Source organism: Pholis gunnellus, assembly GCF_910591455.1.
Source record: "Pholis gunnellus genome assembly, chromosome: 17".
In the NCBI taxonomy this organism is placed as follows: domain Eukaryota; kingdom Metazoa; phylum Chordata; class Actinopteri; order Perciformes; family Pholidae; genus Pholis; species Pholis gunnellus.
Window position 1 is genome coordinate 9,545,624 of NC_136544.1, and position 26,781 is coordinate 9,572,404.

General features: G+C 44.4%; 1 protein-coding gene across 1 annotated transcript; it reads left to right on the forward strand.

The window, feature by feature from the left end:
* Window positions 1–288: 288 nt before the first annotated feature.
* Window positions 289–26,166, forward strand: ngfra (nerve growth factor receptor a (TNFR superfamily, member 16); the record flags this gene model as incomplete). Its single annotated transcript, XM_079178149.1, has 6 exons — window positions 289–327; window positions 3,681–3,843; window positions 10,820–11,182; window positions 19,466–19,703; window positions 20,803–21,011; window positions 26,032–26,166. 6 exons carry the CDS (start codon window positions 289–291, stop codon window positions 26,082–26,084), a joined length of 1,065 nt encoding a protein of 354 aa, XP_079034275.1. The 3' UTR covers window positions 26,085–26,166.
* Between the last annotated feature and the right edge of the window lie 615 nt (window positions 26,167–26,781).

A 26,781-nucleotide genomic window follows, 5' to 3' on the forward strand; every position in this document is an offset into this window, starting at 1 on the left:
TCCGGACAGGACGGTCTCCTCCTCCTCCACCTCCACCTCCTCCTCCTCTTCTTCTTCTTCTTCTGTGTGGTGGTGCTGAGGGGTGCACCGACAGCCGCATCTGACTCCAGTCCACAGGGTCCCGGACTGACTCGTGATGGTGCGGACTCATTGATAAAAACCCGCTGTCGCTGGAAATAAAATGAGTACTCCTGCTGAGCGGCTCTCCTCCTCCTCCTCCTCCTCCTCATAGCGCTGCCTTCTCTGCTCAAAGACCCGTTTCTGTGTGACTCCAGCAGGCGACGCAGGATGACTACTACCGTATCGCTGGTGACCGTGTGCGCTTTGGTAAGTAGCCCAGTCAGCAGTAACTGGAGCCGAAATATTCGCATAATGCTGACTTTATTTTTTATTTTGTTAAACTCCGTAGACAGACTGTAGGGGAGTTTCTGCTGACCTTATGCACTTTGTGATATGATTTTTTTTTAAACATTTCCTTCCACTGTGGTGCTTAATTTGCGTGGACATAACCATAGAGACTTTTATGACATAGCTGCAATATTCCTTTAATAATCCTGTTCGGACCTTTTTATAGTGAGTTGTTCTTAACTTCAGAGCTCTGCAAGGCGTTTATTACACCCTGTGATGTCTATCCTATTAAAGGACCAATGTGCCGTTTTTCTTTACTGTTAAACATGCAGGTGCTGCATAAACAAGTGATTTCCTTGTGATATTATGCCCAGGTTACATTATTTCCCCCTCCAGCTGCACACATGCAGCTACACGCACACCTTCCTCTTGGTTTTCATCCAGGGAGGAAAAGTTAGACATCCCCGCTGGGATTCGTTTCTGGAAAATCTAGATTTCTGCTTCACATTTGGAAAGCATCCAGACATCCAGGAGCAGTCTGCTGACAGGCGCCATGGGTCCAGTCTTTCAACAGCATTAATGAGACGAAGTAATTTACTTCACATTTTGTTTATGATAAATCTGGGATATTAATAAAATAAGAGATAAAGACGCTGCTGCTCTCGGAGAGTAAATTGATTTATTAAATTCACATCCGACATGAGCCGTTACTTGTTCGGCTGATTTTGACATGAAAGATGAGGCTCCTCCGATTATGTGAACAAAGTTGATTATGGGAAGACGGCGGAGCACAGAGCAGACAGGACGCATCCTCCCGGCTCTCTGGTATGTCCACAGCAGCTGGTCTAATTGGGCTGTGCAGCTCAGTCATCATGTGAACAGCCCTGGATGTGAGGGGACACTCTGTTATGACAGCTGGTTTAAAGGGTGGCGACGGTCGGCTGCACTTTGGTCGAATTAAATTTAGAAAGAAACTCTCAAATTGACCATGAAATTGGGGAGAGTACAAGGCACATCACAGCTGGGACACCGTACGTTGTTGTTTGCGAGTGTGTGTGTGAGTGTGTGGATGCATGTTCCTGCTGCTGGTGGACCAATCTACCGCTGATTTGCCATTAATCTGTATTTGCGCTGAGCGATATTCCAGGGAGATGTCACAGGAAAGGGAGTTAGGGACATGAATCCTTCCTCTGCAGATACAAGAGGGAACCTCTTGAGGTTTTGGACTGCAGCCAGAGTTCATTTTTGCAGACAAAAAACGTGACTTTAATCCTGATGATATATTCAAATAGATTCTGAGATGCGTTGCAGGTTGTAAAGGCAAGGAGGAGAAATGCACCTATGAGAGCAAACAGTGGGATGACAGAAAGGGAGGAAATGTTGCGCAAGAGGTGGGAGAGTGAGAGAGAGAGCTGCTGGCTGCTCAGTACATCTGTTTCTGAATGAAAACAGGGACAGCAGAGAGAGAGAGAGAGAAAAGATTGAACTGATGTCTCAGCAAATGTGAATTAAGTGGAAATGAGCATTTGCTCGTTACATAATAAGAGCCACAGGACATGAACGTGTTTCAGTGCAATGCTTTTCTTTGTTCTAAAACGTCTGGATATGAATTCTTTTATTTAACATTGTTGCATACACACCAGTGGAACAAGCCTCAGTTCTTTTGCCAGTAGAGCTGCGGCCGGCATTTGTATCAGAGAGGACTGAGGAAATGCAACAAGAGAGGAGGGAGGGAGAGAGAGAAAGTGCGAACAGATTAGACTCGATAAAGAAATGTAAACTGACCCATGTATGGATTTATGGTTTAGGAGAAAAGGGAAACATACAGCAAATGAATTGCAAATGTATTTACAGTACAGGCATGTAAGGTGTCAAATAGAAATGTACATCTGTGATTGATATGCAAATCGAGAGGCGAAGTCCCGCCCATTATGGTGTCCCCCCCCATGGAACTGTAGTAACGGCAAAATACGAATAATATGTTTTTCATCCTGTTTGAATTGTGCCATGAGAAACACATTTCATGTTTGTGAATTTAAAAGATTAATTTTGCAAGACAAGACAGTCGCAGCTCGTCATAAATTTGTCTTCCTGTCATTTTGTTTTGCTGAGTGAAGTATATCTCTCGTCTCACACAATGTGCATCACCGACACGGTGGTCAGCTTGGCTTGCTAGCTAGCTAGCTAGGTAACTTTGCTATATCCATAAACAAATAAATAAGCATTATCTTACCTGATGTGTTCTCATGAAGCAAAAGAACGAGCAAGACCCGTTGTTGGTGTGAGCAGCGCTTCATCAGAGTACGTAGCTTCAGCGAGATACCTCGCTTACGCCACTGTTGGGTGTGTAGTCTTTCTTATTATGTATTTTCGTGTTACTCTGCAACAGTTTTAAGACAAAATGCGCCTTCTTGATGTGCAAAAAAATCTTTTAAATGAAGTAAAATCATATGTGTTATTCATGGCACAATTCAATCAGGATCAAAAAGTTCTTCGTTCCTCACAGATGACTACAGTATATTATTTCCAAGATAAGGTCCCAAGTGAAAGGGCGGAAAGGGCGGGACCTTGTCTCGCTGTGGAAAGAGCTATTGAAAAGCTTAAAGAATCTTATTATTTGTGAAAACAACCAGTTTGCTTCAAGGCCCCTCCTAAGTTACAAAAACATGTGCTGCTGTCGTCGTGAGGACCAATTTGAGTTTTAGACCTGAAAGACATTTTTAGAAAGTGAGGACATTTTGTCCGGTCCTCACTTGGTTATGGAGCTGCTAGCGGATTAATCCTTTAGCATTTAGAGTTACTGTTATACTTCGGCTAAGAGAGGGATTCAAGCATGCAGTCGTGATGGTTAAAGTTAGGTGTTAGGGAATGCATTAGTCCCCACAAGTATAACAGAACAAGGATATGTGTGTGTGTGTGTGTGCCAATGCTGAACGGAAGCAGGGGTGGACATTCACAGCTACTCTCACCTTTAGACAGTAATTAGGACGGGCATGTGTATAATGTTGCACACACAGGATTGTATGGTAACTGCCTGGGACTGAGCATGTCATAAGTTTACTATTAGAGCTGATGTGCCTTCAGGGGAGCTATTAGGGCAGTTTAGACTTGTTCAAAGTGTGTCCAATACAGGTTGAGACAACATTATTTATGATAAATTACTGATGGCGTTTGGATTTTAAGGAACAGGTTAGACACCTGGCAGTAATCTTCATCAATTTGTTTAGCTGTGCATGTTTAAGTCTCAGCGGCCCTGTGCTTGTGTGTGTGTGTTTGACTGTGTGTGAAAGTGCCGCTCTTGATGCACTGTACATGCTGTCCCCGTTTGCCAGGTGGCGTTAGCGCTGGCGTCTAAGACGGAGCGGGCGGTGCAGGTCCCCTGCGATTCCGGCAAGTACACCACCAATGGAGAATGCTGCCAGGAGTGTCCACCCGGAGAGGGAGTGGTGAAGAAATGTGACGCCACGCAGACCGTCTGCTCCCAGTGTTTGGACAGTGAGTGGAGACTTTTTATTAAGTTATAGAGTTAAAAAGTTCAGACGACTGTGCACTGTGATCAATGAAAACACACTGGTACCACTTTCTGATAAGGCATACATGCTTTATAAGTTGTAACAAATAGTTTAATGGTTGACATTTATTAATAATTTATTCTGAAATATGGAACAAACTTTAACTAGCCCTTTGTTAATCTTTTTATAATTTATAACTGCAGACTTTCTACCAAATAGAAGAAAATAACAGACATGAGTCAAACTAGCAACAGAAAAGTTGTTTTTATTAATGTTTTATAAGTAATCTATAATAAAATCATAGTGAGTTACATATTAACTATTAATGAAGTTATTAGTTACAATTAGGATGCTATTTAATTCACATATTCACAATGCAACACCAAAGTAGATTTTTTTCTAAAAACGTCCCGTTTGGCAAATAGTTTAGCAATAAACAGATTCTCCTTTAAAACAATAGCAACTAAATTCAGTCTAGACTATCTCTAAAACATTAACAGAAGTTACAAGTTATAAACTGGTCTAATTGGAGCGAACTGACCCTTTAATAGATTGGGGAAGCAACTTTAACACTAAGAATGCAAAAAACTTGACTTTACAGAAACTCCACTTCCTGAAATGTGTCAGGCCTAAGAGCATAACATTCAATCTGGAGACAATCAAAATACAGTGTATACACATGTAAACTGCATGTCCTCGCCAGCATTACACCCGCTCACACCCGATTAATGCAAAGTTTCTGCACTTACGTCATTCTCATTTAAACAAATACATTCACTTTCTGAGCCTTTGATGGCAGCTCCGGCCCTGAACTCCAAACGAAAAGAACGCTGAAGCCAAAACAAACTCCTTTTTGTCCAATTTGTATGAAGTGTCTGCTTGCCCTCATTGAGTATCCTAAAGGAATAAGATAGGAATTCATATGTTTGATGCTTGTAAGTGGGTCCAAATGTGTTCGCTCGCAGCTCAGCCCGGGCTGTGAACCATTAGCGCTCGCTCTACAGAGGCTGGAGAGGCGCCAACAGCGCAAAATCCCCGAGAAGGACGAGGACAAGAAGAGCCGATGCTGCAAACAAATGTGTCCATGCTCGATTCCTGGCGTCTTTCTGCGTCACATTCCTGCAGCTTTTTTTTTGCCCTTTAAGATGCTGGTGCGTGTCAGTGCGCAAAGACAAAAACGTCTAGGTCACGAACATCGCTGCATAGTTCAGGAGGAGCTGAAGAATCGCAACGAGACAAACGCCGCGCTTCTTCCTCCCTTGTGAAAGCTCGCGCGAATCGTGTCAGTTTGAGACTTTGCAGGGACCGACACTGAGCAGAAACCCCCAAATTAGTCCTGTTTAGACGTTTAGAGTGCACTTTCCGTCCAGCATCGATTGATTGCATTAATCCACTCACACACATGCCACATGTAAACACTGGCAAATGGTGCATGTAAACAGTCTTTTAACACCGAAGTAGAAAACGTCAACTGGATGTCGTTTTGTGATTGAATTCAGGCCGGCAGGAACGCTCTTTGTCCAGGGGAAAGTGAGACTCTGATTATCCTTGGAACTTTTTTTTGCACAACAGATGCTAATCTCTGTGTTGTGTTATGTTATTAAGAATCTCAATGTCTGGTCTGATTTCACCTCTTTGAAGTTTCTACTCTTCGCCTCGAGGAACTCGAGAGCTGCAGCAATGGGTTCAGGGGCAGAAAGCCAATTCTCTACATCTAGAGCGCGACAGGGCCACGGGGTGAAAAAAAAGAGAGGAAAAGGACAGAGTCAATTTCACAAAAAAACAACTCTGTCAAACTGTGTCAATGTAGAAAAGGTAGTGCCGTGAAATTGGCAAAAGTGGGTTTTTGTGCAAAAAATAAAAGAGACAAACAAAGCGGGCTTGTCGTCGCTTTGCATCGGTGTTAAAAATCCAGTCCCGCCAGTAGATGGAGAGTGAGCGGGGCGATTAACAGTCATCGCCAAGCATCGCATGTTCGTTGGTTGAGTGAAGTAGCCTGTAATCTGTGTAGAAACACGCTGCAGCTTCTCGAGCGTCTGGACTTTATCTTTGGTTTGACGTCATGAGGAATTTTTCTCGCATGTCATATTCCTGCCGTCAACAGTGGCCGACAACGCGTGGATGGGAAACCACAGCTCCATTTTCATATTATGTGGACTGGCCCTCAGGATTTTTTCTTTCATTTATTCCTCATCCCACACCAGCGAATCACACCAACTCCAGTCGTGTCTCCTCTTTTCTCCATCCTGTACTCGTATTCTCACCCAGCACCCCCCCCCCCCCCCCCCCCCCCCCCCCCCTCCTCACTGTTGCTATGACTCATCGTCTGTATTAACGGATAAAATGGTATTAGAGCGCCAAGCACCAAAGGGCACGATAGCCTCATTCATCATGCATACTGTTACATCAATGCATCTTTACTCGTTTGATCCAGCTAATTAAACCATATTGAAAAGCCTATTGTGCCTCTAACAGAGAACAATTATCTCGCTCTGCAGTACAGGAGTGGTATTCACCGCTGATAAACACTCAACAATTAAGCTCAAATACCCAAGAGGTTGCTCTCAATTTCCGGTGCGAATGCATTTTCCTCGGTTTCAATATTGTTTTTTGTTTTAGCAGATAAAATCTTAACGTACCTGAGGCCCACAGGAGCACACACACACACACACACACACACACACACACTACAATAACTCTGAGTGGGATTTATATAGAAGTTAGAGGCTGAAACACTGACCTTATTTGGAAAACCAAAGCTATGAATACATTTTCTAAAGTGCAGGTTTTAATAATTGAAGAGGAGAATGCAACACATCCATTTCCTGTTTCATGGTAAATATGGGTGAACCTTTATTTACCACGACCCCCCTTTATTCCCCACTTCCTGTCAGTGCAACCCCCCCCCCCCCCTCCCCCCCCCCTCTTCATGGCCTCCCGATCCCGGCTTGGGACGAATGCCAGCGTCAGCAGCGCTGAAATATTTATCAGTCTCTTCCACTTTTCGCCGCTGTCATGGGAGACAAGACTACCGGACCTGCCTCACTTAGTGAACCATTCAGAAAAGGTTGCCCCTGCAAACTGACTGAAGATCTGAGAGAACAAAAGGCAGAGCCTCACGAGGCGAAATAGCGTTTAAGGAGAGCTGCTGGCCGACTGGACCGGCGCTCACTGGGGATTTAGAGGAGGAAGGAAAGGAGAATCACAGCCTCGTCTGGTGAGGGCTGAAACAAGAGCGCCAACAATCGCTTCCAACGGTGGATCAAGAGGGATGAAGGAAAGGAAAATGGAAATTTCCCCCGAGCAGGTCCTCTGTGGCCGTTTCAGACGAAGCTACGTCCTTACTTGGCGCCCTAACGTGGCATAAAAACAACAGCTCAGCACAAGATGCAATTGTTGAATCAAACTTCCCTCCTTTGGTCTCCTAATAATAGCTTTGGCGATATCCTAAAACACCTGTTTCAAATCTGGAGTGCAAGCTAAGTGCACCAATGAAGCGCGGCGATAATTACACACAGAAATGTTTCACGTTCAAAAAGACAAATAAAGCCGCCACGCAGCTTTCCAAATGATTTATCCGCAGTCAGCGGAGGGTCGGGAGGAAAATGGATCCTCCACTGAAACGTGGACCCCGACACGCTGCGGAGTGGCAGAAATGGCCATCGTCGCTAAAAGCTTACACCTTAAGTGCTGATTGGGGAGCTCATCGGGCAGTTTCAAGGCCGTCCAGAGCTACATTATTGATGACACTAATGGGACCGAAACACATCAGCGTTTGGAGGGGGGGTCTTCCCGGGCTGAAGTGGCACATTTTAAGTGCATCATCCCCACATCCCCCCTTTTTTTTTTTACTGCCGAACATGAAAACTTCGATTGCTGAGATGAACTGGTCATCGCTCAATTGGGGACAATTAGAAAAAGGATCATATCTTATTAAAGAAGACACTCTCCACCGGATCCTCAATGGCCTTTTACTTTCTTCTTACAGCCCCCGGATGAAAGCGCAGACACATTAAATTACACACACACAAACCACACACACTCCTCTCGGTGCATATGGTCGCATTTAGACGTGTTTACACACACACACACACACACACACACGGACTGGGAAGGGGCTCATGCATGCAAGTTAAAATTAGCCAAGGAAGCCTGCACGCTGTGGGATAATTTAAATGAATGAGCAGAGCTCTGCCGGTTGAGCCTGACTGCAAAGAAAAACAAAGGCTTCAAGCTCACTAATTCAAATAATCGTTAACCTCTCAGGCCCGTTATTTGTCCGTGTCTGGATCGTTCAGTCGGAGTCACTCTCTTCTATCACTTCTGCCTCCAGACAGTAATAAGCGCAAGGGGTGAAGCCAGGTAGAGAAGAGATAAAACACTAAATCAGATGGTGTGTGTGTTTCTATCTGAGGAGGAAACTGAACTCACTTACTTCCCTGACTGCTCAATTTCCCCTGACCCGTCCCCTTCCAGTCATCCATCAACACTTCTCTAAATCATGTTTTTTTTTAAACTCTGGTTGGGCTTCTCGCTCGCCAGCCCAACCTCACAGACTGTTTCCCATCGAGTCAAACAGTCACGAGATTCCTTCGAGCAAATCAAGTGTCCACCCTGACTCATTGGTCCTGCTCCCTACCTGTCTCTATATCATTACCTCCCGTCTGCCTGCAGAATGTGACAGCTTTCACCGCCGGCTTCTAAGCCGCGCCGCTGTTTACAAGGTGTTTAGAGCTTCCGTCTGTGCCAGCGTTCGCTTGCCAGAGCCGCTTACAACGCAAAGCGAGTGCTGGGACATTGCTGCAGGGCTTTTCACACTGACAATATGCTGCAGCTCAACACGACACCCACTAAGCACTTCCCATGGAACACACACTCAGACATATGTGTATGCTGATAAGAGGAAAAAAAGTCTCACACGCAGTCTTGTGGTGATAATTATGGTTACACCCAGTCCGGATGATTTATGTCACGCTGAGACAACGGACGTTTAACCACTAAGGACATTTCAAACCAGTGTTAACCTGCTATCTGCTCCCCTTTGTGAAATCGAGAGTGACACAAGCAGTCAATCTGATTCGACATGCATTCTTGTCTCTTCATCTCATACTGTGAAACTTGGATGGATGCTAAACGTCCCGCTGCACTTTGACTCCACTTTGTTTTCTGTATGCAGCAGGGAGTAGAACGTCACACGTTGCATCTGAGCCGTAGATTTATTTCCCTGTCAGCCTCTCTACTCCACTCTCATCTCATTCAACCACTAAAACACACTCACTGCCCCCCCCCCCCCCCCACCCCACTGTATGCATAATTCAGCAAGCATCCAATTATATTGGAAAATAGTCCTATATGAACATGTAATATTAATAGATTACTTTGAGCCCCGAGGAACTCTCAGTGTAAGAATAAACTCATTTGAGGTCATCACTTCCTCGGCGATGAACTCTCCCGAATCCTCCCGATGTAAACGTTCCTGGAGAAGTGTTTGAAGTAATTAAAAAGCAGCAGACAATTAGTCAGCACGACTTCTACCTCATTCTGTTCAACACTGTTCTCCACAAGTCAGCTGTGGTCTGCTATTTCTTTTTCTCACAACCCTTCAGAAGAAAATCAATATAATGCAGTGGAGTTGTTCTTTGAAAAGGGGCGTCTTTTGGACACATGCATTGATTAAAAAAAGACATGATTTTCTGTCTTTTTTTACATCCTTACAGAAAAAGGACACAGTCAATTTGCAGATCGACATTTGCCCGTCTGAGAAGTGCAAACCCTGTGAAGGGTTGAACAAATGTTTGACACAAACCAGAACTAAAACATACTTTTTAGCCATGCAAGCACTCATAGTCCCAAATCTACAAACAGTCATGATCTACAGATGATAAAGTCAAATACACTGGTGACCAGGTTAAAGTTTAATTCTTTTTTTAATTAGCTAATGTTAGAATGTTAACACGCTAAACTAAGATTGTGAAAATGTTAAACATTACACCTGCTAAACATCAGAATGCTAGTAATGTCACTGACAGCATGTTTGCATGCTAACATTAGCATTCATGCGGCCTCACTGAGCTGCTAGCATGGCTGCACAGTCTCCATACACACTCATCTACTATTGGAACTCTGATACTTGCTAATGCTAATAACAATGCTAATTCAGTAGTATCAACTAATCAGATGCAAGAAATGTTTGAGGTAGTTATTGGTCCTAATTATTATATGAATAAACATTCTACACAAGAAAAATAAACTTATTATTATTTTTTTTTTTCAAATATTTCTCTTTTGTACAAATGGGACTAACATCAGTAGATTCAATGGCACAAAATGTTGAATCAATTATATTTACCAATTTAGTGGATCGTGATAAATTCTTTAATGGTTATCCAAAATGATGTCTATGCGTTTAGATTAGTTTAACAATGTGAATGAACTATAGGCAACAACAAAAACAAAGAAATCACACATTTTCAGGCCTCCCAGAAATGCCCCAATTTGGCAGAATGGCTGATTGACACTCTCTTAAGCCTACACATATACCAGAGTAATTGCTTGATCGCTTGGGTATACTAAACAAGTCTTTATCATCAGCATGAGCATGTCGATGCACCTGCACTTCACTCTGTGTGTATGACTGAGATTAAAGCAGTTTACTCAGCGCAGCACAAACACGTTGGGATCAATATCGTAATGAGCACAGCAGGCTTTTGACTCGCTCCCCGACAAGAGCACCTTTCTTGTCCCGGAGCACAAATCACTAAGAGCCCAGTGGATCAATGTGTCCTCCCTTCTAATGAATGTGCAGTAAACACGATTAATGTAGACTCACTGTTTATCCCCTCATATTTCCTGCTCTCTCTCTCTCCTTCTTCTAACCTCCTTTACTCTTTGCCCCTTCTCTCGTTCCCTTCCTCTCACTTTTCCGTCTCGTCTCCTTCGACCTGTCCTCTCATCCGCAGGTGAGACCTTCTCGGAGGAATACAGTCTCACAGATCAGTGCCGGGCCTGCACCGAGTGCACCGGCCTGATGCGGATGGAGACGCCCTGCACCGACTCCAACGACGCCATCTGCGTCTGCAACTACAACTTTTTCTTCGACGGGATATTGGGCCAGTGCGAGCCGTGTACGGTGTGCCCGGCAGGCCAGGGCGTGTACTCGCACTGCGAACACGATCACGACACGGTGTGCGAAGAGTGCATAGACGATACCTACTCGGACCGGGAAAGCTCCCTGGACCCCTGCCTGCCCTGCACCATCTGTGATGAGGACAGTGAGACACTGCTGTCTGGGTGCACACCAAACAGGGACTCCGTCTGTCACGGTAAGTCTGCCACACACACACACACACACACACACACACACACACACACACACACACACACACACACACACGACACTATCACACCTTTAGTTCAGCAAACTCGCTCCAGACCACAGAAAAGAAAGGGATGGTATTGTTGTCTGACTTATTACACACAAACCAGGAGGGGTTAATAAGAATTCATATGACTGACGTGTGCATCAATCATTGGACAGTTTGGGTGACGGTCATTGTTTGTCATCAGCATCACATAAACTCGGCTACTATACTAACAGTCAATTTATCGAAGTAGTATTTTTCCAAACACAAATGTCTCTAAACATGATCATCTGCTTCCAGCTTCTAAACTCTGAACATTTTTTAGGTTTTAAACTTTTTTTTGTCGGTTGGACAAAACTTGATTTGAAACCAAACAACTTTTCGATTCATTTTGAAAATAATCATTAGTTGCAGCTCTAATTAAAACAAAGTCATGCTGCACAAATTACAGGTTTTCTCTGGTGATCACAAAGATCTCGTGAAGAAATGAAGCTAGCGTAAATTCATGCAGGACACGGAAGTTATACGCCCCAGCTGTAACCAGCTGACAGCCAGCCGATTGAATCATAGCTTCCGATCGGCCACGCACCAATCACAGCCCACTCTCACTTCACGGAGGTTTATTTAAATATGGCTTCCTTCTCACTGATTCATTCTACATCTACGCTGCTACAGACCTCACTGCTGGTGAAGCTTCGCCTCCTCCACCCCAGCCTCCACCTCTTTGTTAGTTCATCTTCTGGCAAATGTTTGAAATGTATTTAAAAAAAAAATGTACCTCTGTCCTGTAAAACCAGGGGAGTTATTGCTCGTGCTCCCGGTCTTAGCTCAGTAGCTGCTGGCTAATCCGGGGAGCATTCAAAGAGCGGAGCCATTATCGCCAAGTTTAACTGTATTCCATTTGTTGCAATAAATGGTAAAAATCTATAACGAGAGTGTTCCTGACTGAAATATGTATTTATTAGTTATTATTAGTTAAGACTGCAACTGGACCTGCCCTGTCATAAACAATGACTGACAGCCAGAGAGGACAAAAACCAAGCTGTTTGTACTCCGATATAATGTGGAGGGACAGTTGCTAGTTAAATGTGGTCACTGCAATTTAATTATATTTTAATAAGCGACTCCATAAATAAAGTAGATGCTTTTCAAGCCGTCTTGTTGTGGCTGTTTGGTCCGTATCGGGGTTCAAACGACAGCGTTCCCACGAGCCCAAGCGCACTGGCTGTCAGGAATTTCAACGCTGTTTAGGAGCCATCATATATGTCTCACTCACATTGGAACCAGCCTCCAGTGACTCCCGTATGTGTCTGTGGGAACGGGCTAGGTCAGAGGTCGGTGCCGGTCATGTTTTCAAGTTCAAAGCTCCAGCATTAAAAGGTCAAAGACTACTGGAGTGTCAACACAGAGACAATGAATAATCTGCTCTCCCACAAAGCAGAAGGAAACATGCAAGCAGAGTCGAGCTGCTCGTCTCGAGTCGGGGCAGCTTACAACCATGGAAGCTGTAAATTCCCTCATGCCGGACGGGGCATGAAATTGACCTCATCAGGGGGCCACGAGGCTCAAATCTGGGAGGTAAAAATGTCTTCCGTGGCATTGCTCTCGATTTCCCTGATAAAAACCTGCTATCGATTTTTAAAGCAATATCAGATAAGGGAGGAGTGTCAAGTGAAAATAGACATCTTAAGCACTCGAAACAGAAACAACCTTTTCTCAACAACAGCCCCGACTTCAGTGGAAGTTTGTGGTCATTGTCTGTTCCGGTGAAAAGCACTTTTCCTTCCATGTGAGCCACAGAGGCTCTTACGTTGCGGTGTGATTAAATGCTTTGACGAACGCGTTTAATAGCAGGAGCACTAATGTAGGGCATTTATCGATCTGCTGTGTGCATTATAATCATTAAATGAAAATCTTAATATTCTCGTATGAATGTTGGGATTTATACTTGAGCTGCAATATTTATCTTTCCTAGGCCGACTCGGCTGGGATTTTAACAGCATAGACGCTGGCAGGTATTTGGATCCTCAAAGTTAATGAACCTCAAAAATCTGTCAACACCCTGTTGTAGTACAGAGGATGTGTTAGCAGCGCATGGAGGGTGTAAATTCCTGTTTTAATAGAGTGTAATAGCACTGACAGGCAGCGGAGTAACGGACGAGGGAAAGATAAGAGCGGGAGCGGTAGATGAGGTGGAAGAAGGGCTAATCACATAGAAGATGACTTCACACCTTTCCTTCCACGTGTACCAAACATCCTCAAAGGCGGAACATTCAGACTTTTATCATCAATGAATCATCATCAGTTAATTTGAACACAAGCAAGAGCACCTGTGGCGTCTGCTTGGCTTAGCCCTGCATCTTAAATCGTAAATCAGGTCAAGTTGGGGGATGACCTTGGCTCAGTGGATAGCAGGGCCGTCCTGCAATCAGAGGATCGGTGGTTCGAATCCCCGGCTCCGGCTCCACTAGTCGCATGTCAATGTGTCCTTGAGCAAGACACTTGACTCCAGGTGTATAGATAGATGCTGAACTGTAAGTCGCTTTGGATGAAAGCGTCTGCTAAATGACTGTAATGTAATGTAATGTAAAACAAAGTAGATATTGTTCCAGCAAAAACGGAAAGATGTTTGGTGCAGTTTGTCATGATGAATGATGGCAATGTGAAGCCTCCCTCTGCCTGTTCGGTCCAGACCGAAGTATTTGAGCACATATTCAATGGCTGTGGGCTCTTAGTCTTGTTTACAACTTTAAATGATCGAGTGGAAAGATGATGCAAAATACGCAAATGTCCTTTGATGCAAATGTCCTTTGCACCTGGAAATGTTCACACATCTGTGCCAGCTCAAGCAAAGTTCCGTCTTGTTGGTTTTTTGTTTTTAATAATAGAAGCAAGGAAACAAAATGAATCACCCCTGCAGTATTCAAACTTTCTGAATCATGCAAGAAATTTGAAGTTGGAAGCTCTGTAGAAGTGCTGGAAGCAAGTGTGTGAACCAAATTTCACATGGTGAGATGCCAGGAATGAATGAATTTTTCCTGCTTCTTGCACAGTAATGTAGTCTAGTGAAGTCCAGTGAATGTTCCTCGGCACGGATGGAGGAAGTTATGTCCACTCTGAAAGACCCACGAAGCTGTAACGGGACAGGACTCCCAGCCATAAAAAGAAAAACTGCCCCCTAGGCTCCTTTAAACATGCAGAACATCGACTGTATTCGAGACATATCTGACGTACAGTAGGCCTTTAATAAAGCCTTTTGCTGCCCATTTAGCGCCCACCCATGCAGCCGGTCTCACCTTTGACCCGCCTCGTCCTAAGCGATAGCAATGTAGCGGCAGTGACAGTTTCGAACTGGAGATGGCACGATAAGTGACCTTGTGGGCCGTTTGAAAGGAGAGCCCTGTCATGTTGCACCAGTGGGCCTGTGGGTAATGGCTGTAGTCGCAGGTGGTGGTGATGATGTTTCCAGGCCTTCCATGGTGGTCTATGATGCATGCAGATATGTTTTCTACAGCAAACAGGAAGCTGCTCGCTGGGTTTCTCATCCTGTTTGTGTCATGTTTTTTTTTTTTTTGTCAGAGGGATTCAAATCAAATCCTTTGCATTTGGTTGGACTGCTAAGAAGTGGGGTATAATGCTAAGAAGTCCGTCAACGAAGGGGAACGTTTCGTGCCTTGGGTTGTTTCATGCAATATCACTATGAATCTGCTAATTCAGCACTCACACCTCCCTTCTTGCCAAAAGTTGCAGATTGATTGATGGACATCTTGATATTATTGGTTGGAATGGTCAGTACTAGCTTATGTTCGAACAGGTCATATTTTGATTTACAAGTAAAAAAGATGATTGGAATTTGATACAAAAATTCAGAGAAATTGATTTTTTGTAACTTATTTGCATAAATTCTTAAATTTGTGCACAATGTGAAAAAAAAGGCTTCATTCCATCTAAATGCTTTGCTGCTGTCTCTCCCGCTCTCTTTCTTCCGCATTCAGTAAAAAGATGTGATTGGGGTATTTTCAAATCCCTAAATCCCCAGTTCATATCAAGCTGTCACCAAGTGTCAATTACTTGATACAATCACAGACAGAGAGAGGGCGAGAGAAAGAAATGGAGATGAAAACAGACAGTGAGAGCTGCAGCATATGTGCTGTGCTGGTATTCTATGTTGAGGGGTCGATTCGAGTCCTGGGATTTCTTCTGCTCGCGCTCAGGTTTCGCTGCATGACCTCTATGAGCACACACCATCGACTGCAGGACACACACACACACACAGACACACACACACACACACACACACACACCCACAAGCACGGTCCTCTCCAGCTTCTGAGTCACATTTTCATGAGCATCCAAAATCAATACAGCTGATAGCGGGATAACTTGGCGCGCACACACGCTCTTCCCTCTGCCAAGTGCGCTTCAACATGTACATCTTTCATTAAACTCCGGACACCGCACATGTGTGAATCTCTTTGATCTGAAATTGAAAACACCTCCTGCGTCTTTTATCGAAAGTCTCCGTCCGTTTGGCCTCGCCAGAGTTTTTTCTTAAAAGGTGTTCAGTTGAGAAGATTTGCATTTAAGTATTGAGGGTCTGTTCGAGTGTTTGTCCTCGAGAAAAAGAGAAGAAAACAGATAAAGGAAGACTTTTTATTCTCTTCATTACCCCGCTCATCACACTCACCCCTCTTCCCTTCATTGCTCTCTCTCTCTCTCTCTCTCTCTCTCTCTCTCTCTCTCTCTCTCTCTCTCTCTTCCCACAGTGGCCCTCGAGTGGCCGGGCTAGCGAAGTGGTGGAAGTGTGCATTCAGCGCCTTCACCGCTGCAGTATAATTACTCCTGCTAATCAGAGCACTTTACAGCAGCTCCTCTGTTCATCTGCACCCCCCTCCTCACTCTCTCCTAACACTCTGCCTCTCTGTCTGCCCTCCGCTCCGCTCTCCCTATTAACCCTCCCTAATAGAAGACAGAGCGCTCACTTGAATAATTTGTCGTGTGGGTGTGTGATGGATGTGCGCGCGTCCGGGCGACTAACACAGGGGAAGATTGAGACCGAGGCTGAGCTGAGAGAGACGGAGTGTTTGGCGGCTGATAAAGAGGTCATTGTGCATGTGCTACGCCCGATAGCTGCTCATCTCCACCCTGAACTGGCAGAAGCTGAGACACCAACCTCTGCACAGGACCCCGGGGTTAACTTCACCATAAAGGCCTCAATGGCTCATAAAAATTAAATCTTTTTTTTCTTTCTTCCCCCTCTCGTCCACACCCCGCTAATAAACACATCTCCCTGCGCGCACACAGCCCCGCGCTCATAAAACCCCGGGCTAGTTTTATTTTGTTTCATGAGTGTTTTAAACCCACTGAAGCCAAAATGAAATTGTTAAAGCTCCACCGCTGCCTTTAAGCTCCCATTCTGTTCCAGCTGAGGTATGCAGCCTCTGGAGGCCCAGGTTTATCCTTTGGTCTACAGCCAGTCGTGTTTCCTACCTCAGCCCAGAGAACTGGAGAGGAAAGAGGGGGAGTTACGATAAAGACGTAGTACACTGTACTTAAGCTGTAGCTCAGTGTTGAGTCAGTGTTATGTGAAGCAGACTCCCAGGAGAGCTGTCATCTTGGCTCAGAGTGAGAAAGATCATTTACGGCGAGTCCTGAGGTGCGACTGATGCATAAATACATCTGCATGAAGAAAACAGTCATTGCACCAAAGACGGGCACTAGCGGCAGCACAGGATGAATGATATCTCAGTGTGTGGTAAAGGAAAGGCTTCTTTGACAAACTATATGTCAGGCCAGACCGTCTGCACACTTTCGCTCTCTTTCACACCTCCCCATTCACAATTTATTCAATTTGTAAGCTCGTGCTGCATTGCTAATACCATTAGCCCGCCGTGCATTAGCTGGATGATGTATAGCGGAGCTGAGGAAACCTGACTACATCCCAGGAAAGGTCAAGAAACGCGTGTAATACAGACACCAATGTTCCACTCCTCCGAGCGCGCCCTCCTTTTAGACCGATCCGAATCAATAGCACCCGCTTTAAATAGACCTCTGCATTATTTCTGTTTCTAAGTATGGCACGCACATGTGCTGTATTTTTCTGTCCGCGAAAGATGCTTTCTAGCATTTCAGTAAACCGATCCCCCCTCCGGGAGGCCGGAATGCCCCGTCATCACCGCGCAGACGCAGAGACCAACGTGGATGCTTAGCGCCCAGCAGAAGGTTTTTTTTAAATATGTCCACATAAGTTGCCCATCAAGGTCCCATCGGAGTATTAAAGCGAGTAACCGTGTGTAAATTATGCAACAAATCAATGTGTAGAAACCTGACTATCTGCCATGTCAGTGAAAAGAGAATATATGTGTAGACGGCCTTTGTCCGTGAAGGTCCAATTCTTCCTGTCATCTGACCACATCACTGGTCACTTCATCCATTTTTCCTGCACAACATTTTTGATTTAAAAAAGAGCACCCTAAATTTGTAAACATTTACATGATGGTGGGACACCAATTCTGTGTGTTCTAGTAGATAGTCTGCACTTTCAGTGGTGCTGGAAAAAAAAGAGCAGGTGCATTCCATTATGTACAAAAATTAAGTAACAGCTGTTAATTGTAACGGTAATAATAACTTTTAAAATCATTTTGATTAAGCCAGGTTTATAGAAATCCATCTCAGAGATTTATGCCGTCAAGCAATAAGAATGACATTTTAAAAATTCAACATCTTGTCTTGGCAATAAAACCATGTGCCGCTGTCAACAGTTCCCATACAGAAACATTCCAATGGAAACATCTTGACAGTGAGGTCCAGGACATTGTTTTTTGGAAAGATGCACTGCTGTTGAATTCTTCAATCCTGTAAGCAGCACAAAAAAAAAATCCATTCACCTCCACAGAATTGAGGTAGAGGCAGAAATTTAGGAGGTGGATTACTGCAGCGCTAGCCTACAGTAGATGCCATTGGAGATAAAGGAGAAAATATATTTGTGAGAACCGACCCTTTGAACCATTTCTCAGTTTCTAAAATTTCAGCCATGCTTTCAAATATACAAGTAATGAATGAGTAAATGTCATTTATCGGTAACGAAGAATAGAATGCGGTCTGATTCCCTGTCTGTAATAACCGTATTGGGTTTATCCATCACACTGACAGAGTTAAACCCCTGAAAGCAGAACAATTGTAAAGAAGGACGACCCTGAACATATATATATATATAGAGCGTCCCGGTCTTCGGCCTTGAAGGAAGCCTCGGGGGTCTCCGCAGGGTTAATCCTGTGAGCGCCAGTACGAAGCTAATGAGGAGCAGCCTGAGGTTCTGCTGAGAATTACAGGCTCAGATCTGAACCAGGCTGCACATTCTCCATCCCCACCAGGCTGCTGAGCTCAGAGGAGTTTTGGCTGGACAGGCCCTCTCCTCGGCCTGCTGCACTATACCCTGAGGGAGGGACTAATCTGCAGACTGCTCTTTGAGCCTTTCTACCATCTGACAGAATCACTGCAGTTTTAGTTAAAGCACTCTTCAAAACAAGTACAATATGACAGGTCTTGTAGGAGAGATTTGATGGATAAACTGTGTTTTCAAGGACAAGTCATGCCCATCAGAGTGGGCACGGGGCTGCTGCAACATAGGAAATTACACTGACTCATTAATGGAGCTCACAAAGAAAGAGGAAATAGGACAGTTTATGAAAATGACTGTTCTCTCCAGGCTCTGCTATGATAGAAACCAGACACATCCAGTAGCACGGAGCCTTCCTGCCTCTCTGGCCTCAGCAAAGGCTACACTCAAAGTGATGACCTCTCTAAAGCCCCGGACTTTGTTCTACATTGATCCATATGGCCTTGATGTCATGCAATGTGCAGAGATCCCCAAAGATGGGGATGTGGCGAGAAGAGACCTGGCGTGCAGGGCCTGTTATGGGGTGGGCTGGTGGGTGACGGATATTCGCCCCCCCCTCCCCTCGTCGAGGAACATTCCTTCTCTTTCTGCACACAGAAACTCAGCCAGAACCCATCTGTCTTATCAGAAACAGCTGCCGCATGTGTGCAGTGTAGAAGACATCTGGTTGGGGACTTGATGAATACACCCCAACAAGCAATGTTGGTCCATCACTTCGGACCGGACGCATATATCTCAACAATTACCGGGTGGATTAAAATGTTGTACCGACATTCATGGTTTCTTTCTCAGTCGCATCTAGGCGTGTGTGATTTCTCACAGATGCTCCCTTTTCTCCCACACAGATCCTCTCCTCCCAACATATTTTACTCCCACCTCCGATATGGGCCCGTCTCCGCCCTCCTTCACCAATTACTTCCTCCCCGATGCTTCAGACAGCCCGTTGCCAGGAGAGACGACCACGTCCAGCGCTGGCTCTCCGCGCTTCCTCGGCCACGGGCTCAACGAAAACCTCATCCCCATCTACTGCTCCATCCTGGCCGCCGTGGTGGTGGGCCTCGTGGCCTACATCGTTTTTAAGAGGTCAGTTGGTCGAAAATAACGAGACGAGAAGCTGCTCTGTGCTGCTTTGTGGTTAAAGACATCAACACAATTGGGTTTTTGCACCTCATCCACAATAAAATCTAGGACAAAGAGGGTGGAGACAGTGGTTTGGTGGGTGGTGTTGGACAGTGACAGATGTTGCCCTTGGCGAAATTTTTTTAGTAAGGTGCCTGTTGAAATATTCAGGCCTGTGATGGTCAAAGAGCTTTTGACCCACTTCTAGAGAATCACTCAAATGTACCACAATGACTTTTTTGACACAAAAAAAGAAAGAAGGTCACAACACTTAATGCATTACAGAGGTCACACACACACACACACACACACACACACACACACACACACACACACACACACACACACAATTAATGAGTACATGCAACCACACATGCATGCAGGCACTCAGACAGATATAAGTCGGGGCTGAAAAGCGTCTGAAACAAGTCAACAAGCTCATTAGTGGCACTGACTGTTCGCAAAGTGCCGACCAGGGTTTTATCAGCACAGTCACGCACACATCTGGCTCATAATCCTCCTGTAACTGTCGTCATGCAGAAAACAGACTGCAATTTATGTGAATTTCTCTAACACACAATATTTTATAAGTAAACCCTTGGCGGTGTTAACTGCACAGTATCACTCAATACCTCATGAATATTTTAACCATTGGTATGAGAGTCATTCATCCTTTTAAAGAGAAGCATCAGTAAAGAATTGTTAAGCTGTTTCTGAACTGTCTTATTGTAGTTTTCTATTTGCAGACAAATGACGATATATTATTGAAATGTACAGATAGTTTTGAAACGGTGGGTTCTTGATGACAGATGAAGGTATATAAAGCATGTTCCTCCTTTATAGCGGGCGATTGTTGATTTATAAAGAGATTTTATTTTCCTCTACGTTAGCTCCGAATATCTGACAGCAATCATTTTAAAAAGCTGTTTTCCCTTATCAGTTCTTGCTTCATCGCTCATAACTGCTGTGAAATCCAAATATTGAATTACAGATAGGATCGAAACGACTGCATCATATTGAGCAGATAGACATCTTCCTCTGACATGACACTTTTTTTCCACAGGTGGAATAGCTGCAAGCAGAACAAGCAGGCCGCTAACAACCGCGCGGCTACAAACAACCAGATGGTGACGCCGGAGGGAGAGAAGCTGCACAGCGACAGCGGCATCTCGGTGGACAGTCAGAGTCTGCAGGAGCAGCAGCAGCAGCAGCAGCAGGCCCAGGCTGAAGTCCAGGCTCAGCCTTCACGCTCACGCACACAGGAACAGATTGGTAAGCGGGAAACTCACTATTTTCACGAGCATTCACGGCTGGGGGACGATCCAATATTATTGTAGTGAATCAGGTTTAGTGGTTGTGCAATCATTTGCAAAACAATACTTGTTTTTTTAGGTTTGTATGTTAGATGTTTGAGAGGTTTTGTCTGATGTAATGATTAACATATTACGATGCAATCAAATCCAGTTAATTTGATCTGTGTTACAAACTTGGCTCAATGGATAAGGAAAAACACGTAATCGTTGTATTCCACTTAAACATTCGTATTTTGTATGTAAGTCTTGCATATGCTATATTGTGAATATATAACTACAGCCTCAGTAGTAAACATATCAATTAATTCACACATTTCCCTAAAAGTTACCAAAAAGTGAACATCATGAGCTTCTTAAAGATAGATGTTACGGCGGGGCGGTTGTATTGGATTACATTAGATTGTACAGGTGTACCTAATAAAGTGGCCATTATTAATATTGTGATATAGATTTCAGTCAAATCACCCAGTCCAAGGGTCAATTAACGAAACACCAAGACGTGTGAACATATTTTCATCTAATATCTGTTAAACATAGAACTTCTGACAGAGCAGATGTTATCATTTTGATCAGATTCACCACAGAAACTTAACAAAAGACACTCATCCAGGTCCGAGTACATTCCTCCTTCACACCATGATATACTAGCTGTCATTATTGATTACATCAGGATACACTGCTGAGATTCTACTTGGTTCTCCAGCAGTGTGCGAGCCTTTTCCTCAGGGCAACACATTTCTGGGGACGGAGATCAAACACAGAATATATCACATCGGAGCAGGATTCACACCTAGCAGCCGAGAGCGGCCAAATCTTACATGCACGATGGATTAAACTGAAGGTATGTGGAGATTATGATTTAGGGAACAGGTAGTAACATGAACGTGAGGCGGATACTGAACATTAGTCTGGCTGTATGCCTCCTAATAACACATGTTGAGGTATACCATCAATATGAGGCTGAAGAATTCAGTGCTGACAGATGTTTGACAGAGTTTCTATATCAGTGTACAGGACTTAAAAAGCATGCAACACATGTTTGATCTATATGTGCCTTTACCACTCTTACTACCCCTCTTTATCTATATTTGTCTCTCTTTGACTCATGAGGTATTTTGGGTGTACGTCTGTGGGACCAACTTTGCGACGTAGTCTTGCAAGCCAGACAAAATCTAAAAGGTTATGCAAGATTAACTCCGTAAATAGCGTCTGGCTTGTCGGGGTAAAAACAGCATTATGCACTTTACTGATCTATTTTAAAGCAATTTACTATAATCTCAGTTTACTTCTTTGAGCGCATTAAGAGAGACAAAACTGATTCATTGCTTTTTAGAGTCAGTATGTGTTTTGCAAAAATAATCCAATCTCTTGTGAGATTAAAAAAAGAAAGCGGATTGTTAACAAGTCCCACAAAAAGAGTTAATACTGAAGGTCTTTCAGAACATGGGTCGCAAATATATACTTTCATTTAAAAATAAAAAAAGACTAGGTAGTTTCTGAACTGATTAGCACTGTAGTTTTTATAAAACGTTACTCAAACCGGAGGAAATAGTGCATTTGTTGCAGACGATATATATATATATATATATATATATATTTCAGACCTATTAGTATCACTCACACTGAGTACCAGCACACACACAAACAGAAGCTGGGTGTATCATGTGGAGTCTGCACCGATACAAAAAGAGGATAACCTTTAACAGCTTGGAGAATAAAAGCGAGTGTGGCAGGAGTGAGATGTGACCCCAGAGCAGTCTACCTTCCTTCAATACTCAAATAGCACTCACATTAAAGAGATGAAACCAGCGCACTCACTCGATCTATACACATAAACCTGAGAGGCTTTTTACCTGAAGAAGAAGTCTCAAGTTCGGTCATGATCTTGTTATTCATTCAGTCATTCATGCTTCTCTCCCAGACTTTCTCTCTCAGGATCTCTTATGTTTCCTTCCCGGTCTCACTGTGAATTACACTAAAGCCTAAATATAGTTATACAGGGATAATAATGTGCTAACAAGCCAAACAGCTGATAAATCCTCCCTCTAACAATCCACATGACTGTGTCTTTTCAGGGATACCCATTACATTCTAATGAGGCTTGGGAAAAGCTTATTTAGTTTTTGTGTTTTGTTTGAGTCCCTCTCTTCATTCTTCCATTCAAACAAATGAGAGCCCTGCTGCACGTCTAAGAAAAGAAGGAATTTCTTTTGGAGGAACAAATCGGCGTTGTTTCAGTAAGAAGATGACTGCCCCTTTAACCCCGTCGCCTCTCCAACTGATCGGCTCATTAGCAGGTGTTACGAGACTGGATCCAGGCCTGGTCTCGCTTCCTTTCAAAAGCTGATCCAACGCCAGCGTTTAGCACGTGCTAATTGGCATTAGCACCGTCTGCGGGTGCGGAAGCCTCTAAAAAAAAAGGCAGCAAAAGCTCTCACGCTGGGGTCCGCTGGTTCTTCCACAACCAACTGGTTCTGATAAAATACGTGAGAGGGTGAAAATATGCACAATAGATCCACGATAATCGCTGGGGGGGGGGGGTTTCCCGTTTCCAATGAACCATATTTTTACTGCTGACTAAAATAATGGTAACACGTCCAGTCAAAACAAGTCAAATGAGCCTTTACAAAGAGAAACAGAGCAACGCCGCTGTCCCGCGTTTTGACTGACAACATCCAGAGAGGGTATTCCCTGCATGACTCACTGGTGGGCGCTCCGGCGTGAAGGGTGCTCGGCCTCATTTCGGTCTGCTCATCTCCATTAAAAAAGAACCGTCTGTCTGTGCAGCACCCCTCCCCGCCTGCTCCCCCCCCCCTGGATCGTGCATATTGAATGTGTTTAAAAATTAAACTCTATTTAGACTCCAAGCCCTCAATCACATCACCCAGCCGTGCATCCCTGTCCTGAGTTTGACCCCCGCAGTCTACACAAAATGGAGTCGAGGCAATGTCAGTCAAACAACCGACTGAAGCAGGGTTATTGGAGAAATCTTGAATTTTGACAAAGAAGGGGTAGAAATGTATGTCTTAGCTTTATAACTGGCTGAAAATCGATCATTTTTCTCACGCATAAAACCGCTAAATAGTGCATACTTTAGGTAACAGTAAAGGTACGGCATATGAGTAAAGCAATTTATTATATTTAAACAGCAGAACAGGAAAATAAATGAAGAAAATACATACATTTATATATTTAAATAAACAAAACTAACAGAAAATACTGTGTTCATTTGGGATCCCACTACATTATCTTCCTTAATATGTCCCAAAAAGTTAGGCAAATTGCCAGCGAGTGAAAGGGGCTGTAGACCTTTACGCGTCTGTGCCCAGAGGGCCATTGATTTGAAATCTGGACATGGAATTTGGGGTTTGAATGGAAATGAAATAAAATAAGTTGTGCAATGAAGCGCTGTCCCCAACGAGCGATAAGTAAGGTAACAAAACAAGCAATATATTTTTCAAATTAGTAAAACAATCCCAATGTCTGTTAAGTTTTCCCCGGCAGTTCTTGTGATTACCAAGAAATCATCTCAAATTCAATCCCAATCAGCAAATTTGAAAGCTTTTATCGGGGCTTAGGGTCCAATCAGGATTGCCTGATTGCAAAAAAAAAAAAAGAAGAAAGGAAGAGAAGAAGAAGTCGGTAACAAAGCTTTGCTGGGAGTTCACTTTTCAGAACAGATTGAGCTGGTTCGGTGAAAGACAGCTTGTATTGATTCTTGGAATGAGGTCGGACTGAAGGCATCGGGGCAGCCACGTGGACACTTTTATCAGCACTGCCTCCAATATGAGGTGCACTGCAGCACTGAGGCAGAAGAGCAGGTGCAGGCCACTGTGCGAACGCCTGAGATTGTGTGTGCGTTACAGATGGCTGTGCACTGGCCGGCATCAGTGTCCTTCTGCTCTCTGTCACTGCTGATGCCTGTAGAGCGTCTGTTTAAACAGGAAGCAAGCGAGAGGAGTGCTATGGACTGTGGCCGTCACTGGGCAGGATCTATTCGGATATATAAACAGCGGGCAAAGAGGCAGCGTGGAGTAATCCAAGTGTATTTTATACCACGACAATGTGTGGGAAAAAAAGATGGGTTTTGAGGATGGGAAAAGGAAAGAAAACAGCGGGGGGAGGAGGAGGAGGAGGAGGGGGGGAGGGGGGTATGACGTTATGAGTCGACAAAAGAACCCCCCCTCTCTTAAAGAGTTAAAATAAACCCTCTTGTACTACACTTCGCTGGCACAACGTGGCATTGATGAAGATGAGAGAACACCCACCGGACTCGGGGGTCCTCTCAGGAACGCCTCTGCATTCCCGAGGCGTTTCCATGGCTTCCCTCAATTGACAGCAGGTTAAGAGGTTTGTGGGAAATGAGAGCATTTGTCTCCCACCCTCATCCGGCTAATGACTCCGGTTTAGCAGGTTCAGATGAGTGAGTGACACCACAGGGCCCCCTGCAGGGAAAAGTGTGACTATAACGGGGTTCAGAGTTTCTCCATGCAGAACGACGGTGTTTTGGTGGATAGGAGGTTATAATCTTTGTGGGCAGGGATTCAAATTAAAAACATTCAGGAGCTATTCAAGGTGCCCTTAATCAAAGGTCTTCTCATTTACTATAATGGAGCTGCTCAGTGGGAAACTGAAGAATTGAGAATATGCATAATTGTGTGAGTAAGAAAGAGGTCCATAGAAATATAACGCGAGTAGAACAATTCTACATGGCTGGATGGTCGACGCGGCGGCCATTTTTAAGTGCATTCCTAAGAACTGTGACCGCATGGGGAGCCTAATGCGCACTTTCTGGTATCACAACAATCGCCATTTTCTTTTGAATCAGTCAAATGACCACGGCTAACAGCTGAATGTCCGTTCTACTCTTTCTATGGGTTCATTATGAAAATGAACCACCGCTGATTTAAATATCCCCACACATCCCCCCGTGTACTCTTCCAGAGCCTGACATATGTCCTCTCACTTTCTCTCCACAGTGGTGAGGGTGGACGGCGGCCCCCAGCTTGACACGCCTCCCCCTGAAGTCTGAGGAAGAGGAGGAGGCGTCAGAACTGAAGACGGGGAGAGGAGAGTGGAGACTTGAACCGTGGACCAAACAGAAAGCCTTGGGGAGAGGGAGAGGGGGGAGAGATTCATATCTGAAGTGGCCCCAGAGCAAAGACTTGACTTGTATGGACCCCCCCCCCCCCCCAGCACCTTTGGGCCCCAGTGTGACTCCTCATCCCTGCATATAGAGTTCAACTCTATCAATCAGTGTGTGCCTGGACACGACCTCTACGGCAATACCAACCACTATCTGCACCAACGTCGCTGCAGATACATAATCATAGGTATATATGACGGTTCATCTCGTATTAACGGACTACTCCAGCGCTAATATTGACATGACTCTCACTAACTGCCAACTTGGTTTTCAATCGATACATTTCCCCCTTAATTCCATAATCCATGAAATATATGTGCCTGAACGGTGAGCAAGGCAGAAAGGTTCTCCATCATCTCCTCTTTCTTTTTTCCTGTGCACCTTCCTCCTCATCTTCCTCTGTGGCGTCCTGCTCTCTGATAATCCTCCGTCTCTCTCCAGAGGATTCACTCCATTAGACCCCCGCCGCCGCCGTCGTCGTCTGCGATACAAAAAGCAGCGGGGGAGCTGTGAGTCACCAACGTCTTCTGAAGTTCCTTGTTCTTTTATCGTTTTTCGCCACCGACGCATTTCATGGCATGTT